This window comes from Martes martes (genome assembly GCF_963455335.1).
Source record: "Martes martes genome assembly, chromosome: 1".
NCBI lineage: Eukaryota > Metazoa > Chordata > Mammalia > Carnivora > Mustelidae > Martes > Martes martes.
In genome coordinates, this window is record NC_137888.1 from 8,053,283 (window position 1) to 8,073,064 (window position 19,782).

Genomic DNA, 19,782 nt, shown 5'->3' on the forward strand with positions numbered 1-19,782 from the left:
CCTCTGCCTGCTACTCTGTCAGCTTGTGCTCGCGCTCTCTCTCTCTCTGTCAAGTAACTAAATAAAGTTTAAAAAAAAAAAATTAAAATTGTCTTAAATATGGGACGCCTGGGTGGCTCAGTTGGTAGAGCATGTGTGACTCTTGATCTCGAGGTTGTGAGTTCAAACCCCACATTGGATGTAGAGATCACTCCAAAAAAAGGAAATCTAAATAAATAAAATTGTCTTGACACAAAAAAGGTGATTATCAAACATGTCTTTCAAAATATTTATTTCAAGTATAAACTTATGTAATATACTATATATAGGAAGACAATCACATATAAGATAAGTAATAAACTTGTAGAACATAATCATTTGATCATCAAAATATAAAAAAATGAAAATAATCTTATATTAGATAATTTGATTGAAAACAGTGTTATTTTATTCAAGTAACAAGCCCGAACCAGTTCTCAACTAAGAGTTAAAGCTCTTTTCTCTATATCTTCATACGCTCAGCCCTTAGACAAGGATCATAAATTTTTAACCAGAATTGTTCCCCTAAAAATCCATATTTAAAATTTCTGTTACTCTTACGGAAATTGTTCAGTTTTGTTTATTTTTCATAAATATTTTTGAAATGCCATGAAGCAAACACGTCCACCCTTGGACAACGTCTAAATCCTTTTGCTTACAAAAGTAGAATTAGCTACATAACGAGTCTGAGGTCAAGTGAGAGGCATCAGTGGGTTATTAATCTATACTGGGATGACCTATCATTTGATGACAGAGTGGTACTATGAACGTGCTTTGAAATTTGGTCCCATCTGATAACAACCCATGTTAACACAAACCTCCTGGTTCTAGAAACCTTTTCCAATGGTGTGCATGAGTGCCCTGAAGAGAATCACCAGGAGCAGGAAAAGTTACGAGCCAAGTTCTCGCTGTGCCTGGAGTGCTGGTCAGAGATAGGCACCGACCCCCGTACACCAGGGGAAATGCACAGCGGTCCCCCAGAGCGCATGTGAGCCAAGTCTGGTGTGGGGGAGAGAGACCCCATTTATTTGGGTGAGGCAGGCTCTGTGCCCCCCAGAGGGTCACCATGAGGGAGTGGACCCTTCCCACCGAGGCCACTGTGCCCTACAGAGCTCCATCCTGGGTTTGTCGGCTGACCTCTGCCCTTCCCTCCTGGGCTGTTCTCCGCCAGACCTTGTGTCTCCCGGGGCTGAAGGTGGGAAGTCTGGTTTTCTGCCTCTTGCTCGTCATCGTCTGAATCGGACTCGTCATTGTAGAAGTGGATTGTGGCTTGCACTGGGAAACTGGCCAGCACTTTTTCCCCAGAACTTTGCAGATACTCTTGGCGCTTTGAAATGGGTAAATAAAGTCTAATATTTAAGAAACAAATACACCATTAATCACCCAGAAACAGGCAAACTCCCATCTAGTGGGTCCTCTCCCCTAGAGGCAGCTAACCCCCGATCTCCCTCTCTGATCTTGCCTTCGCTGCACAAAGAGTGTTTCCTAAATCATCAGAACACAAAACCGTGAGCAGGTAGAGAGACCTGGCAAAAGGAACCCCACACACCAGTTCAGAAATGAGCCTATAATCGGGGTGAGCAGATTGATTTAGACCACCACGGGAGAAAGGGTGTGCCTCCGTGAAGGTAAAAGGAAATTAAAACACCGAGTTTCACGTTGAAGAGTCTCATTCTGATCAAAGAGAGAATGTCACGTATCCTGGAGAATATATGTCTTATTTAGGTTAGGTCCCTATCCCCCCCGCAACACCCCCAAGTCTGGGGAATGTTGTGACCCTTCGGGCTCTGGAGGAAATCTGGCTCTGAAACCCCAGTCTAGAGAAGCAGCTAATTATTCTGGAAGTTGCTATAGAGAAGCTGTAGGGGTGTGTTCCTCACTTCGCCAGAACAGAAAATGGTAATCCTGACTACGGGTCTAGTCTAAAGAACAGGAAGGAAGGAAGGATGGAAGAAAGGAAGGAAGGAAGGAAGGAGGGAAAGAAACTAAATACATAAATTTGGAACTCCAAATCCGGGTTTTATAGAATTTAGGATTACAGTTATACATGGAAAGGTTTTTTTTTTTTTTTTTTAAGATTTTATTTATTTATTTATTTGACAGAGAGAGAGACACAACACAAGCAGGGGGAGTGGGAGAGGGAGAAGCAGGCTTCCTGCTGAGCAAGGAGTCGGATGACGGATGACGGAGGGGACGAGGGCGGGATCACGACCTGAGCCAAAGGCAGATGCTTAACCGCGGAGCCACCTAAGCACCCTTCTGACCTTCCTAAGATTCCTGATAAATCAGGGATTCTCAACCTCCAGAGTGCATTTAGCAAGGTCTGGAGACATTTCTGGTTGCCTTGATTGAGGAGGAGCTACTAGATGAGTGGGCGGAGCCCAGGGATGCTGGTAAACATCCCATCATATCCGCCAGGGCGCCTTCCAACAAAGAATTGTCCAGCTCAAAGTGTTGGCAGAGCTGGGGTCGAGGAACTTTGCAACAAACCACCACTGCAACAAACAACACCATTATATGGTTTTCTTTTTCTCTCTCTCTCTATTTTATATATATATATATATATATATATATATATATATATGTGTGTGTGTGTGTGTGTGTGTGTGTGTATATTCATATATATGTATATATATATTCTTTAAATTTATATGTATTTCTATATTATATAAATTACAGATAATGACAGAAATATAAACATAGTTTAGGCCATATTAAAAATTAGCCTGTAATGCTGAAGTTATTTATAGGGGAATTTGAATTTGTAAGATGCCTGGAACTGATTTAAAATTCTAACAGGGGTGCCCAGGGGGTACAGTCTGTTAAGCTCCGACTCTTGGTTTCTACTCAGGTCATGATCTGGGTTGGGGGTGGGGGGTGGGGGGTGGGGTGGGGGGCCGTGAGACAGCCCAGCACTGGGCTCTGGGCTCAGCAGGGAGTCTGGCTGGGATTCTCTCTCTTCCTCTCCCTCTGCTCCTCCCACTCGAACTCTCTCTCTCAGATAAATAAATCTTTAAAAAAAAAAATTCTAACAACCATAAAAACATACTTGGGAGAGGGTGATAAACACCATCAGATCTGAAGACTGTTGATAATTATTGAGGGTGGGGCATGTAGGGGGGTTCACAGGACTCTTCTCTCCACTTGTGTGTAAGCTTGAAATTTTTTATAATAAAAAGATAAAATAAAAATAAAGCTTCCCAAGTGATCCTATGGGGATGGAAAAGCTTCCCTTTTCCAGAAATCACTCTTTGACCAGTCGGAAGGGCTTTCGATTTCATCGCCGGCAATGAGGATCTCTGGATTTTACTCAAGTTTTCAGTCTTCCGGGATAACCAGGGTAAAAATACTCTGAGGAGGAGTGGCTCCTTTTGCTGAAGGGAATGAGAGACCGGGAGAGAAAGAGACAGAGAAACAGACATGAATCCTGAGCAAGAGCCACCTGCTTCAGTGGATGAATGTAAGAGGGACACAGCAGTGCGGGTGCTGTCACCCCCAGGACCGTGGGAGCACAGAAAGGCTAGAGGGGCCAACCGTGGTGGAGCCATCCCCCCAGCCCTTCATTCGGTCACACACGTATTTGGAAAGTTTACTTTGCTCTAGACAGTATACTAACTGATATCCGCGAGACAAATCGGAATGGACTTAAATACTTCAGTAAATAAGCAGATACACATGTACAAGTCATACTCCGCTGAATTTAACCCAAGACATGAAATGTAATGAGAGGTATGAACGAAAGACGTAAAGGAAAGAGGTCAATCCAATCTGCAACTAGAACACTGAATGAATGAATGAATGAATGAATGGATTCCAGAAACCCAACACAATATCCTTGAAGTTTTGGGAGGTCATAATAACTAAATATTAGACAATATACAGAATTATTTTCTACTTTGTTGAGAACGTGCACAGTTGAAGGCACGAAAGTGTATTTATGTCTCTATTAAAAGAAAATAATCTATTTCTTACTGTGAGGTCATGTTACCTTACAGGATGCTGAAACCCAAAGGCCCCCTTTGATCCCGGAGTTTGTTGGTCACCTCCAGGTTCCAGCTGTAAAGACAGACACGTACAAACACAGACATAGTCAAACACATCCCTCTGAGGTAGCATCTTGAAATTCTAGAAAAGAAAATCTAAGTGGTTTGCACTTCTTAGTAGCAAAACGAATTTAGAGACAGTTTAAACACCTTTACGGTATTTCGTGAGCCTCTTTCTCTTCCTGCTGCCAGAGATGTCCTGGGCACTGTGAGGGATCAAAGACAGGAAGATGAGTCCCAGACAGTCCTTCAGTTCAGGCGTTTCTTGTTTTTTGTTTTTTTAAAGACCTTGTTTATTTATTTGACAGAGAGAGCGAGACAGGAAACACAAACAAGGGTAGAGGGAGAGGGAGGAGCAGAGAGCTTGATATGGGACTCGATCCCAGGACCCTGAAATCATGATCTGAGCCGAAGTCAGATGCTTAATGACTGAGTCACCCAGGTGCCCCCAGGCTTTTACAATCTAATGGGAAAAGACACACGTAGGCAAATGACTACGCTACAAAGCCTCTTACAGCAAGATGCCAACAATTCTAAGCAGGGAGGAAGAAGAGGTTCACGGAGGGCCTGGCGGAGACATCAACAGCATTTGGGTGTGCAAGTCCGAGACCATTCCTGGCGGAGGGGAACATCAAATCCTGAGGGGCCGGAAAACAGAGATTGTAGGCGGAGAAGGGTGAGGAGCCCAGTGCAGAACAAAGGAGAAACTGTGTTATTTAATGGGCCCCAGCAGGAAGCCGAGTCCCCATCACAGGATGCCTTGAGGACCTACTTCTGAGCCTGGGTTTCATCCGGGAGAAGCACTAGAGACCGTCACTGATTTCTGAGTCAGGAGTTCAACCGTCAGATCTGTAGTTCAAGGCTATGGTGGCCCCAGGGACCAGCGCAACAGCCTAGCTTGGGGAGGTAAGGGCTCGGAGGCACCGGTCAAGAAGGGATAAAGGTCTGAACAGGGACAGGAAGGGAAAGGAAAGGTGGATTCCAAGGGCTCTTCAGTCGTATTCAAAAAACCACTTGACCACTTGAATGTCACGAGTGGAGGAGAGGGAAGCCAGTCTGAGGAACTAAGGGCTACGTTGATGGAGATAAGATACAAGCAGAGAGAGAGCGCACGCCAGGCTTGTCCATGCGGTGACCAGCGTTGGTGCTAGGGAGGTGAAGGGACAGTCACACTCTGCCTGACCCCATTGTGCCCAAATTCATGAGGTCCTGAATCTCAATGAACTTGGCCTGAACTGTGGTCAGATGATCTGAGGGGCTGCAAAGCTGGCGACTGTCACTCGATCTCAGAGCTCCGAAAGTTGTAGTTACTATGGAAAGCGGGAAGAGACGCTTTTGCTTGAAAGTGAGCTGAAATGAGCTAGGGCAATGGATGAGAAACCCCAGCGCTTGGGTTTGCATGGAGTTTAGCAGGAACCAGATCGGGAGTGAGACAAAACCTGCTAGAGCAGGACGAGAAAGGACTCCGAGGATGGTTCGTCACCAACGATCATCACACCCAGTCCATCCCACAGTGATAGCTGTGTAGCCTTTGTGAACAAATGTCATTATATTTTACCAACTGTATTTTTTACAATACGCTGTGATGAGCGATGCCAGGGAAAGAAAATGAAGCTCTTTGAACAAAATCTTCTCCAAAATGAAGTTCACTTTTTGAGGACTCCAGAGACTCATGTCTGTGCTAAGCTGTGTTATAATTATAAAATACCCCTAATTGCCGACTAACACGGTAAGCAATCCTGCGCTGTCAGAGGTGACTTTACATCCTGTGAGGGGACAGCATCTAAAGCAACAGGGCAAACTTTGGTGGACCGCAAAAGACAGTGTTAGTACAGAAAAACAGCTTCCTTTAAGTGAGTAATTCTAACCAGACTCTGTGAAACATAAAATACGCCTTTAGAACCTGTAAAACTTTACCCTCCAACATACATAGCTTTATGCCACAAATATCTTCTAATTAAAGATCATCTTCTGTTCGCAGAAATGTCTACACATTCACACTTGGATAATTCAAGGGCATCAGAAATGTATACAAGGAAAGGGGTGTGTGTCCTTAGGAGTAAGAGAAGAGATAAAAGTAGACTTCCATTAGAGTCTCTGGTTCTCCTCCCCACGCAGCCTCTGACTCCGATAAAGCGATGGGGGGCGGGGGGGCGAGGAGCCTGTAACATGGGAGGATGAGCCCAGCAGGACACAGCCCCAGACATCTCCTTTCAGGAAATCACCTCCCTTGCAAGGCGGGCAAGCAGCCAGGAGGGAAGTATAACAGAGGTCAACAAAGGCTTAGGCTGTGGTTCATTTTCCCCAGGCAGGAGAGGGAGACAGCTCCCAAGGGGAGGTAGGGGTACCAAATGGGTGAGGGTGACCCAGGTGCTCAGGGCACAGGGCTTTGAACCCCGCCCTCGAATTTCTCGAGAAATACTACGCAACAGAGCTCCGGAGCCAAGGAATTTTCCCGCATTGTCGGGAGAGGGCGCTGCTGAGCAAGAAGCGTTCTCTTCCTGCGCTAGGCTGCGCTCACCCTGCCCGGGGCGTCCCGGAACAGCGCGCGGTGCGTGGACCCTGCGGTGGTCCGCCGCTGTCCTCTCCGCCTGGCCAGCTGGGCTCTGCAAAAAGCTAGCCAGGCAAGCGTGCTCTACAGCTCCCTGAGAGCAACCCCCCCTCAAATCCATGGACACAACCGTGCCACGCTGACGATCAACTAGCAACTTCCTACAGTTTAACACTTTCCTGCAAGTAATCATTTTTCTCACAAATACCCTTCTCATCCTAAGAGGAAAAAACCCATCTGCCTTGCATACTATACTGTGCTATTGTATTTTTATTCTTACAACAAGTGATAGGCTCCTTATACATTTCATTTAACAAAAAAATGGACAATTGTGAACTTCTATAATTTCTCCCTCTCTCAAGCACTTTTTAAATCTTATTGTTTAAGAACTTGAGCTTGAATGCAAAAGGTGTTAATTATTTTCCATTATTTAGATATTGCACGTATTTAAGAGTAACTTGGGCTACAAAATCATATACCTCGTTAATCTGATACAGATTGCCTGTTTCATTTTTTTAAATAAAAGCAACAATGAAAACTTCCATTATCCAAGCTAATCTAGTAAAGTAGTTTGAATTATCAAAATACAGTCAAAGGTCGGCTTTCGTGCACCTGATGTTTCTTATCATATTACAAATAACTGTACACATAACCTATACCACGTGTTGGGTAAGTTAAATGCATGGTCCTTTTCAGCCTGATTAGCTCTCCAGCATTATAACAGTCATCAGCTTACATTTTAAGATTTTTGGAAAGGAAAGGTAAATTCTATGAAAGCAAGCCATTACTTCAATAAGTATAAAGCAATTTAGGTACCAATGCAGGAAACAAAAGAATTGTGGAGATTAATCTTTACCCACAAAGCCTTGGCGGGAGTGTATTTGCTCAGACAACATGAATTACCCCAGGAGTGCTTGCAGACTGGCCAAAAGTGCTTCGGGAAGGGCCAGATGATGGGTGGGGGGCTTTTAACCACCACTTCTGGGCACCCCAGACTGGTTTCTGCCCTTATTTGCACTGTGGTACCAGCCCGCCAGTAATGGCACACTCAGAAGGGGGACTGGGGCAGTCTTCTCCCCTCCTCTCTCCACCTGCTGGTGTGGGGGGGGGCGGGGGGGTGTCAACATAAAGAAATCTCTCTCGTTCTCGCTCGCTCTTTTCTAGAACTCTCTTATAATGAATGCCCTTGAAAGAGCTATGCCATAGTGGCTTTGCTTTTCAAGAAAGCAAGCAGGAGCCCAGTCTATACATGTGACTCAGGTCGGATCAACTGCCCATTCACCCAGGTTCCCTCTCCCGGGCCCACAGGCAGTTCTGCATTAGGGGACCAAGGGAGGGACGGGCCGAGGAGGCCTTTCATGGTCATTTTTGAGTTGTGCCACTTTCTGGCTGAACCCTTCGATACCACAATGCCCACCTTAGCCTTACCCGGCTTCCAGTTCTGGTCAGCTCAGCTTCTTGGGATGTGAGGATCCAAGGTCTCCACGGTGTGGGGCTGGAAAGGCAGGGACCAGAGGTGAACCCCAGAATTTTCTGCTGCCTTTTAAAATTATATCATCAGAGTTATCGTTCTTATCAATTCCAGTGTTTGACTGAGAGTCCCTGGATACCATAGAAAGTTCTTTCAAGTTCTCAGTCTGTGAATAAACTGATGCCATTTACGGTTTTTTGGGTTTTTTCCCCCTCTCCTGCCACATTCTTACTTCTCTGCCTTCACTGGCTTCCAGAAGTCCCAAATCTGATGCAATTATCAGGGGACACATAAGTTGAGAGATTTCCCCTCCCAACCCAAATGGAGTCTTCCCTTGATTCCCCACTGTAGCTGGCTACTTTGTTGCTCATTAAATTCAACCGCACCCCCTCTGCTGTTGAAGGATCTTGACCCCGCAGAGATGATTCCACAGGGTTCTACAATGCAAAAGGGGGGTTGGGGAATGGGTTTCTCCTCTCTGGCTGCCTAGCCACCCAGCCCCTTCCACACTTTAACTGTACTATCTTGAAAGGGCTGAGCCCCAAGTGCAGGGCAAACAAAGACGGTCATCAAGAGTGTGACAGTCAACGTCAGGGGACCCTCTGGAAGGCTAGCTGGGAGGCCCCGAGCCTTCAAGTTCCCAGCCCGGTGAATTTCAGAGCTATGAATGGAAGCGTTGGCCCATTTGGTTGGTGTGCGCCTCCGGGGCCTCCGCACTTCGGCTCTGTGCGTGGAAAATGGAGAGGACCGTGCGTCCCCGTCCAAGGCTAAGGAACTTGCTTGGCGTCGCGGTCGGGCTCCGGGGCTCCGCCCGGGTTTGGGGGGCTCCACGGCGCTGGCATCCCGCTCTGCGCTCGCTGCCCCGACGCGCCGCGCGCCTCTCGACGCGTCCAGGGGGCCGCGGGGACACCCTCACCTCTCGGGCCCGCGCGGCGGCGGTGGCCTCCGGGGACCAGCCGCGGGGCAGTGACAGACGCGCCCGCGCGCGTCCCGGGCTCCGGCCGCCGCCTCCGGTCTCATGGTGCCCGCGCAGCCCGCGCCTCTCCGGCGGCGCCAGCGACACGGCCGCGCCTCTAACCGCTCGGGCGAGGGCGCTCACCTACCAGGGCGCTCCGCGCCAGGTTTAAAAACGGGGGCGGGGCGGGAGGGGACAAGGGAAACCGAGGAGGGGGCGGAGAGGGCAGGGCGCAGGAGAGGGCGCAGGAGAGGCTCCGGGAAGGGACCGCGAAGCCCGAGAGGGGGAGGGGAGGAGAAAAGCTTCAGAAGGGGCGCCGCGGGGGGAGTGAGGTGGGGGAGGGGGAAACTATCCGTGGAAAGGACTCAGGAAGCTCGGGCGAGGGTGTGGAGGGGACAAAGGAAACCCAGGGAGGGTCGCCGGGGGCGAAAGGAAGCTTGGGGAGTGGGCGGCGGGAAGTGACTCGGGCGACGCGGGGAGAAGGGTCGTGTTGGGGTGGGGGGGGGTTCCGTAGGGCACCCTCCCTATGGGGTCGGGGGTGACGGAGCACTTGCTCGGGGGCCTCCCCTGCTGCGCGCGGGAGCGAAGGGGTCCCTGGCTTCTTCCTGCCCCTCTGGGGCTCCCCGCAGGCCTAGGGGTTCTGGTTCCTGCGGCAGCGTCTAGGTGCCCAGATTCCCGGAGGCTCTCACGTCCACCCTTTTAAGGAGCCGCGCGGTTTGCGGGGGGCGGGGGCAGTTACGGATGTCTCGGGACCCACGTAGACCTGCCCGGCCTGCGGTGCCGGAGCGCGCGCCCGGGACGCCCCGACGGCGCTGAGCGAAGCGGGTTGGGTGGAGACGCGGCTGCGCTTCCAGGCGGTGGAAGGCCGCGGAGAGGAGAGAGAGAGGAGAGTTCGCTGCCCACCGTCCGGGTCTTGGGAAAGAGCATGACTCCGCCAGGGGTGCGAGCGATTTGCCTCCGGTTAGCCGGCGGCCGCGCTTAGAAAGCGCCTGGATGAGCCTGGAGGCGCCGACGCCCGGCCTTGAGGACACTTCCCCAGGCTGCAGGGCTCGAGGGCGCGTGGGAGCGCAGCTGCCACCGTCGCCAGCGCAGGGTCAGGTGGAAGGAATGCTGGTTTATTCGTTGCCCCGGCGACAGAACACCGAAGGCGGCGGCGGGCCTGGAGTCCGGGCAGGGGGGGAGGGGGTATTTGCTTGAATAGCCTCTGCTCCTCCGCGCCCCACAGACGAACTGGAGCTTACTCTATGTGATTTATGGGAATTTCCGTGTGCTGTATGGGGGGGGGGGGGAATCAACGAACTTAAGAAATAAAAGTATTTCCACATTTTGTTTTCTTAAAAGCAACAGATGTTTGACAATAATTAACGCCAATTAAAGGCAGCGAGGGAAAATTAATTAGCTTACTATATACAGTTTCGTACAAATGATTAAAGAAAACTGAGTGTAACAGAGGGGGAGGGGAAACCGAAGAACAACATTAGCAGACAACTTTACAACAAAAAAGTACTGTATTTAACGTTGGGCAGCCCCTGTGGGCGCCTTCAAACTAGTGTCTTTTCAGGTAGCCTGTGGCAAGGTAGTCGGATTACCTTCCTAAGTATGACAGCGTATATCACGCGCCTTAAACTCGGTAATTCTCTTGGCTCGGTAATTCTCCTTCTGGGTATGTATTAAAGATGTAATAATTCACAGAGAGATGTTCATTGTAGTGTTATTTATAATGCTGAAAAATATGACTAATGACTAATCAATGACTAATCAGTGATGGTGGACCATCATGCAGCTAATAAAATGGTCATTGAGTTTTCACCAGCTTGGGGAAATACGTATAGTGTTAAAAGAGTAAGATCCAGACTATACAGGGGCTACAAATGACAAACAGAAGCAGCCACTGAGTACCGGCATTACCAAGGATTTTTTTTAAAGAATTTTTTTATTCACCTGTTGTGATGACCACTGGGTCTTATACGCAACTAAGGAATCATTGAACACTACATCAAAAACTAACGATGCACTATATGCTGGCTAACTGAACATAATAAAAAATAAATTATTTAATTAAAAATTAAAAATTTTAAAAGATTTTTAAAATTACTTTTAAGTAATCTCTACACTCAACATGGGGCTCAAGCTTACAACCCCAAGGTCCAGAGTCCCACGCTCTACTGACAGAGCCAGCCAGGTCCCCCACTAAGGACTTAAAACACTTAAAAATTTTTTTCTAAATTTTCAACAATGAGCATATATTTCTGTGTGGTAAAATATGCATCACATCATTTACCATTTTAACCATTTTCAAATGCAACTCAGCAGCATTAAGTACATTCACACTGTTGTGCATCCAGCCCCAGTAACTCTGTGCGGTAAAACACAAACTCCTGACACCCCTCTGCTCCAGCTCCTGGTACCACCATTCTCCTTCCTGTGGCTCTCACAATTCCAGGCACCTCCTATAATTGGACTCATTTGTTCCTTTTGTGAAGCCCATAATTAATTTCATAAGCTAGTTAATTTCATAATCCTCTTCCCAACCCTGTAAATACACATTATCCTTATCTTACAGATTAAGAATGGGGGTTCAGGGAGGTAGGGTAATTGGCATAAAGTCACCATCTGGTTAGAACACCAGAACTTGTGCTCCTGCGGGTACATGGAACTCAGACACTGAATGCTGCTAAAGTAAGTTTCAAGGACAAGAAGGACCCAAGACAGTGCCTGCACACAGTAAACACTCAGTTTTGTCTTCCTGTTTTCTTTTGTTCTTCCTCCACCGCCAAGCATATGGAGGAACACATGGCCTGCAGCGACAATTTCAGCGACGGTATCAAGTAGTTATGGACTATACCCAAAGTATATAATAAATATCAATGAGTTCATACTGATATCAACAAAGATCAAGGAGCACCTGGGTGGCTCAGAGGGTTAAGCCTCTGCCTTCAGCTCTTGTCCTGATCTCAGGGTCCTGGGATGGAGCCTGCTTCTGCCTCTCTCTCTGCCTGCCTCTATGTCTACTTGTGATCACTCTCCCTGTGTCAAATAAATAAATAAAACCTTATTAAAAAAAAAAGTGAGAAGCATAAGCAAGTCTCCTTACAGAAGAGTTCCAAAAGATTATGTAAATACTCTACCCTCGAGGACTTGGGATATAACTCCAAAAACTATAATGAAAATTAATAGCTATGCATGTTTCTGCTGAAAATATATTTAATGAAAAGTAAGTTCATTGGTAATGCAGGATAAAGGGGGGTGTGTGTTTTGAGTTCTTTCTGCAGGTAGAATTAAAATACAGTAACAGAAATAAACTGCTGTTGAGTCAAGGACTTTCAACTCAAAGGACTTTTGTGTTATCAAGTATGTTATAATTATTTCTTAAACTTTTTGGGGATCCAAGGAAGATGTTTGTAGTAGAGGAAATAATTTGCCAAAGGGTATAGAAATCTTAAGAAACTTAATTAAACTCTTGGTTTATAAACTGGGAAAAATTGCATGGCTTCAAGTGCCTGGATTCCTGCCTCGGAGGTGATGTGGGAAAGAGATAAAATTGAGGTTCTATTTCTTGCTCTGTTCTCTTTAATTAAAAATTCTTTTTCATATGCTGACTTTCAGTTGTTGCTTAGAAACAAAGAGTGAAGATGTCAACCCTCAGGGTTTCCGGCTTGCCTAGGAGGAGGATACCAAAAGTCAAAACATCTCAGAGGGCAGAATATTTTTACATAAACACTGCTGAAGACAAGCAGGGAAATGACTGTTTCCTTTCCTTGTGTTTAGACAGACCCTGTTTCCTGTTCTCTGCTCCACAAAGTGCTCCACAATTCCCAAAGCTGATTTAGAAGCTTCAAGATGTTCTTGCTGTGGATGTTATTTTCTAAGAGATTGTTCTGAAGACAAAAAAAGACAAAAAAAAAAAAAAGTATATTTTTCCATGGGAATAAGATGCATTGGGATATTTTTGTTTTTAAGAAATTAATTGGTTTTTATTTTTTTAAATCATGGTAAGATACAAATAACATAAAATCTACCAACGTAAACACTTTAATTGTAATTGAAGTGTAATTGACACAATGTTACATTAGTTTCAGGCGTACAACTCAGAGATTCAACAGCTCTGTAAGTTATGCTCCTGCACTGTGCCCTTTACCCTGTGACGTATGGATTCCATAACTGGATTTTTAAGTCTTTTTTAATTGGTATCAAGTACATTCACATTGTTGCGCAACCACTTACCACCACCCATCTCTGGAACTTTTTCATCATCCGGAACTGAAACTTTGAATCCATTAAACATACATTCCCATTGCCCCCTTGCTCTGCCCGGATAACCTCTATTCTACCTTCTGTTCGATGAATGATTATCTAGGTATGTCATGTAAGTGGAATCAAGCAGTATCTGTCCTCTTGTTTCACTAAGGATAATGTCCTCAGGGTTCATTGATCTACCTGTAGCATACGTCAGAATTTCCTTCCCTTTCAAGGCTATATTCCATTGTATGTGTAGATCACTTTCGTTTATCCTTTCATCCCTCATTGGACACAGCTTGTTCCAGCCTTTTGGCGATTGTGTATACTGCTGCTAAGAACAGCATTCGTATGAGTCCCTGCCTTCAAGTCTTTTGGTATGTATTCAGAAGTAGAATTGAGAGATGAGACATATTGGGTTTTGAATTCTTAAAGCTTGAGTTCGTTTTCGGAAAAAAAAAAATTTAACAAGGAATTTGTTTTCAAGGCGTGAAAGAGGAGGATGTTATAAACATTTGTAAGCAAGCTTCTCCCTGTGACTGCAGACGTCTGTAGCTTAACTGTGTGATGACGAATGTCTGGGTGCTGGAACCAAGTCCAGATCCTCCCAGCAATCAAGCCCGGACCATTGCAACAGCTCCCTGCCCTCCTCCCTGCCCTCTTTACCTCTCAGATCCCCCCTACGGCTCTCCCTTCCAGCCCATCTTCTAGAGCCCCAGGCTTCTGGACTGTTTGTGGACCAGAAGGATCCCAGACAGACCTCTCAGGGCCTCCGCCCCAAACAGCCCCAAACAGCCTCCTTCCATATACCCACATAGCTTGTCCTCCATCTTCTTCTGGTCTTTACTCAAGTGTCCCCTGAGGATGAAGCCATTGCTAGACACCTGTCTAAAGCACCTCTCTCTCATGCACACACACTCACACACACACAGATGCATGCCCCTTGGCATTTCCTCTCCCCCTTCCTTTTCTGCTTTATTTTTCTCAATAGTACCTATCACATTAAACACATTATATTTTAAATGTATGTATTTCATTGATTGTCTGCCTCTCTCACTAGGCTGTCAGCTCCACGGGGATGAGGCTCTTGTCTGCTTTTGTTCGTTACTGTGTCCCGCCACCTAGAACAGCATCTGACATAGTACGACGCCCAGGAAGTGCTGGCAGGTGTGTAGCTGTGCCTACAGTTTGCTTTGGATGAAAAGGAAGAAGTACTTAAGTACTCTGGAATTGCCTAATTATGTACTTTGACTTCACACCCCAAATGAGAGAATCTGGAAAGCAGCCTGTTTTATCCGCCTATGACACATGATAAACACGAGAATCTCACTTTAGACTGGGCCCAAAGTAAGCAGGGTGCCATTCACCTGTAGTGGGTTGAATAGTGTCCCCCAGAGAGATACGTCCAAGTCCTAATCTAGAACCTGTGAATGACCTTACTTAAAAAAATTTTTTTTTCTCAGATGTAATTAACAATCTCTAGAGGAGATCATCCTGGATTTATAGTGAACCTGAAATTCAGTGGCAGGTATCTTTATCAGAGAAATCATGAGTGGAAGGCAAAGGGAGCTTGGAAACACAGAGACAAGTGGAGAAGAAGGAGGTGTGAAGACCGAGGAGGGACAGGAACGAGGCATCCACAAGACAAGGGATGCTAATGGGGGCGGGCAGCCTCCAGAAACTAGGAGAGAGGCCTGCAGCGGATTCTCCCAGAGAGCCTCCGGGAGGAAACCCCCTGCAGGCAGCTTGATCTTACACTTCTGGTCTCTAGAACTGTGAGAGCACAACTCTCTGTTACGTTAAGCCACCTAGTTTGCGGTAATTTGTTCCAGTGGCTCCAGGACATGAACACCCCCCCTCCCCCAGGCATCTGTAAACCGGCCCCCCGAGTTGGTGACTCTAATGAGATTGACACTTCCAGTTGTGTCTAGAGGACAGCGAAGAAATTCCTAGTTTTTACAGCTTGCCGGGTTGTTCGCAGAGCTGCCTGACCAAAACCAAAACCAAAACAAAATGACAACAACAGTTAAAAAAAACAAAGGACCCGGCAGGATAGAAGAACCAGAACTCAAGATACCAGAGCAGGAAGTGACGTGGCTGTCATTCCTGGCTCCTCTCCATTTCACAGACTGGGTAACAGACGCTCAGGAAAAGACTTGCCTATGACATTAGTAACGGCTAATGTAGTAATGCTAACTTTGACTAATATTTATTGAGCATTTATTACGTGTCGGGCATTATGGTTTATGGATATCAATTCACTCAGTCTTTAAGAACGTGTAAGGGAGAGAATTTTTTTTTTTTAAGATTTCATTTTTAAGTAATCTCTAAATGGGACTCGAACTCGCAACCCTGAGATTAAGAGTCACATGTTACCCCGACTGAGCCAGCCAGGTGCCCCAGGGAGAGAACGTTATCTAAATTTTCCAGGTAAGGAAACCAAAGCATGGAGAAGTTAAATCATTTCTTCAAGATCACCCAGAAAATCAGAGCTGGGACATGAACCCAGACAGACTCACTCGAATCTGAGGCTTGGCAAGCATGTCCTGGGGAAGCCAGAACTCCCTGTCATCTGTCAGAATTGGTGTCCCTCTGCAGTCACACTGGCTTCCCAAGGGACTAGCGATATGACAGATAAATTGTGGTGGGGAGATGAACGGATGATGGCAGCAAGACCTTTAGCTCATTCTCAAGTGAAACCATTTAGGGTCATGCTGAAACTCTGCTACTATTCTGAGAAGTTGAAATTCAGACCCTCCCTGTAAACTCTGCCTCTCTGCCTCTCCGTTGAAAGTGAAGATGCTTTTTTGTGGATGGAGCTCGGTGAGGTGTGGAAAACATGAGGAGAAAAAAGCAGGACAATCCTAGACAATCTACGGCTCCTGGAAATATACGGTAATTTTTTTCTAACCTGGCATCAGCCCATTTTATTTTCCCAGGCTGGCAAAAGCTTGAGCATATGGCCAGGGAGATCGTCTCCCCAAGGATGGGTATAGCAGCATGCCTGTAGGGGCTCATGAAGACGGAGGCTCTGTCCCACAGGACATGACCCTGAGATCATCGTATAACTCCATGATACGAGCTAATCATATCTGACAGCTAATCTTTCCGTTGGTACTTGGATGAATACTCCCTTCCCGGGCCCCAGTCCTTTCTGATGTCCCCATTGCCTGTGCTACACCGGTCCTTGCCCTAAACCCCAGCCCTACCCCTCTGATACGATGACTTGGCACCTCTGCTTTGCTTTTTTGCTCTTTCCTGTGGACACTGTCATAATTCACCCCAGGGCTCAACAGCCATCCAAGATCTCCGGGGACCTGTTCCTCCACCTGTCTCCAGCCACTGGGATTCCCCAGTGACACCAGTGACATGCCAGCTGGACCTGGCCTGGCTCTCCAGGAGGTGGACTGAATTCGTGATGCCCAAGAACCTTCACAGCTCACCGGAGCCTGCTTCGATGATCTCTTCTTGTCCTGTCTGCATGGGGTGACAGGCACGGCCCTGTGCCTTGCAACCAGGACCCCCTAAAAAGGAGACTGTTATTCATATGTTGAAGACCTAACTCCTCAGTACCTCAAAACATAACTGTATTTGGAGATAGCGTTTTCATTTTTTTTTTTAAGTTTTTATTTAAATTCTAGTTAGTGCGCACCTGGGTGGCAGTTAAGCATCTGATTCTTGGTTTCAGCTCAGGTCATGATCACACTGAGGTCCTGAGATCAGGCCCCACGCTGGACTCCATGCTCAGCAGGAAGTCTGCTTGGGGATTCTCTCTCTCTCTCTCTCTCTCTCTCTCTCTCCTTCTTCCCCTCCCCCAGCTTGTGTGTGCAAGCTCTCTCTCAAATAAATAAATCTTAAAAAAAATTCCAGTTAGTTAACATATAATGTAATGTTGGTTTCAAGAATAGAATTTAGTGATTCATCACTTACATATAACACTCAGTGCTTATGAGAACAAGTGTCTTCCTTAATCCCCATCACCCACCTAGCCAATCCCCCCACCCACCGCCCTCCTTCAACCCTCAGTTCGTTCTCTAGAGTTAAGTGTCTCTTATGGTTTGCCTCTCTCTCTTTTTTCCCTTCCCCAATGTTCACATGTTTTATTTCTTAAATTCCACATATGAATGAGATAATATGGCATTTGTCTTTCTTTGACTGACTTATTTCACTTAGCCTAATACCCTCTAACTCTATCCCCGTCATTGCAAATGGCAAGACTTCATTCTTTTTGATGGCCAAGTAATATTCCATTATGTGTGTGTATCTGTATTTATTTATTTCACACTTTTTTTGTTGTATTTTTTATTTGAGAGAGACAGAGCACAAGCAGGATGAGAGGAAGAGAGAGAGGGAGAGGGGCAAGCAGATTCCCTGATGAGTGTGGAGTCTGATGTGGGGCTCGATCCCAGGACCCCAAGATCATGACCTGAGCTGAAGTCAGATACTTAACTGACTGAGCCTCCCCATACCACATCTTCTTTATCCATTCATCAGTCAATGGAAATGTGGGCTCTTTCCATAATTTGGCTATTGTTGATAATGTGCTATAAACACTGGAGTGCATGTGCCCCTTCGAATCACTACATTTGTATCCTTTGGATAAATACCTAGTGGTGCAGTTGCTGGGTCGTAGGGTAGCTCTATTTTTAACTTTTTGATGAACCTCCATACTGTTTTCCAGAAGGGCTGCGCTAGTTTGCATTCTGACAACAGTATAAGGGGGTTTCCCTTTCTTGGAGTAAGGGTTTTTTTTTTTTTAATTTTTTAAAAAAGATTTTATTTATTTGTTTGACAGAGATCACAAGTAGGCAGAGAAGCAGGAGAGAGAGGGAGAAGCAGACTCCCTGCTGAGCAGAGAGCTGGATGCCGGATGTGGGGCTTGATCTCAGGACCCTGAGATCATGACCTGGACCAAAGACAGAGGCTTAGCCCTCTGAGCCACCCAGGTGCCCCAGAGATAAGGTTTTTAAAGAAGTTATTAAGGCCAAATGAGGTCATATGGGTGGGCTCTACTCTCATACGACTGGCGTTCTCTCTTTTTTTTTAATGATTTTATTTGAGAGAGAGTATGTACATACACACGCGCACACACACACACACACACACACACGTGTTCGGGGAAGGGGCAGAAGGAAAGGGAGAAGCAGACTTTCCATTGACCAGGGAGCCTGACATGGGGCTTGATCCCAGGACCCTGAGATCATGACCTGAGCAAAAGGCAGATGGTTAACTGGCTGAGCCACCCAGGCACCTTATCTTTTTTTTTTTTTTTTAAGATTTTTATTTATTTATTTCACAGACAGATCACAAGTAGGCAGAGAGACAGGCAGAGAGAGAGGAGGAAGCAGGCTCTCTGCTGAGCAGAGAACCCCATGTGGGGCTTGATCCCAGGACCCCGAGATCACGACCTGAGCCGAAGGCAGAGGCTTAACCCACTGAGCCACTGAGACACCCCACGCCCTATCTTTTTTAAAATACATTTTGATTTTTCAACATAACTCTGCACCCAGTCTGGGGCCCGAACTCACAACCCTGAGATCAAGGGTCACATACTTCTCCAACTGAGCCAGCCAGGTGCCATGACGGGTGCTCTCGTAAGAGGAGATTAGGGGATGCCTGGGTGGCTCAGTCGGTTAAGCCACAGACTCTTGATTCTGGCTCATTTCCTGCTCACAGCCTTATCTCACCTTTGGCGGGATACTCCCAGAACAGGTGCGTGGTACGCAACTGACACTCACTACAGGACTTTTAAATGAACAACCTGTGTTACTTTTTACAGCATCTATCTTCCCAAGTAGAGCGGGACTGCATTCCTCACTCTGTTCCCCAGCCCCGAACAGTCTGTGTATTAGCACGGAGGTAAGCTTGGCTGTGCTTTAGAGACCCCACGTGATAGTGACCTATACAAGATAGAAGCCCGTTTCTCACATAAGAGGCGGGACAGAGGTGGTCCGGAGCTGGGAGGGGGCCCAGCTCCATTCGCTTGTACAGGGTCCAGGCTCCTTCTGTCTTGTTACTCCACCTCCTCCAGCTGCTGCCAACATCCTCACACTCCAAGAGGGCTTATCACTCTGTCCGCGTTCAGAGCAGCAGGACGGAGAGTGGAGGGGAACGGCGTTGTTCCTCTCTCTCAGGAGAACACCCAAATGTTGCACATCTGTTCACATCCTCTGGTGAACCTGCCACAGGGCCCCACCAACTGCAAGAGAGGCTGGGAAGCGCAGTCATTGTTCTGGACTACCAGGCGTCCAGCTGACAATTCTGCTATTGTGGGGGAAGAAGAGAACGGGTACTAAGAGACAACTAGAAACCTTTTCTATACCATGTTTCATAATAGGTGCTCAATAAATATTTGAATTAATGAAATATTATCAATTAAGAATATACAGAAGTGATAATAATGCTCCAGGGTCAAGGAGGATCTTTAATTTTAATAATACACCAGGATGAGGATGGCTGGGTGGCTCACTTGGCTAAATGTCTGACTCTTCGTTCTGGCTCAGGTCAT

The 19,782-nt window shown here is 46.6% G+C and overlaps 1 protein-coding gene across 1 annotated transcript; it reads right to left on the reverse strand.

Annotated features, from left to right (window-relative positions):
- Positions 1–239: 239 nt before the first annotated feature.
- Positions 240–9,152, reverse strand: RIPPLY3 (ripply transcriptional repressor 3). Its single transcript, XM_080820747.1, has 4 exons — positions 9,000–9,152; positions 8,041–8,107; positions 4,007–4,074; positions 240–1,367 (listed from the first exon to the last, which is right to left on the reverse strand). Exons 1-4 carry the CDS (start codon positions 9,101–9,103, stop codon positions 1,043–1,045), a joined length of 564 nt encoding a protein of 187 aa, XP_080676873.1. The 5' UTR covers positions 9,104–9,152; the 3' UTR covers positions 240–1,042.
- Positions 9,153–19,782: the final 10,630 nt, after the last annotated feature.

What these genes read in the sequence shown, in the direction of transcription:
- RIPPLY3 (XM_080820747.1), bottom strand. Translation starts at nt 9,103, where the DNA reads ATGAGACCGGAGGCGGCGGCCGGAGCCCGGGACGCGCGCGGGCGCGTC. An exon ending in CCGCCGCGCGGGCCCGAGAG is followed by an intron (nt 8,108 to 8,999) that starts GTGAGGGTGTCC and finishes CTGCCTTTCCAG; the next exon opens with CCCCACACCGTGGAGACCTT. An exon ending in TGACCAGAACTGGAAGCCGG is followed by an intron (nt 4,075 to 8,040) that starts GTAAGGCTAAGG and finishes CTGTCTTTACAG; the next exon opens with CTGGAACCTGGAGGTGACCA.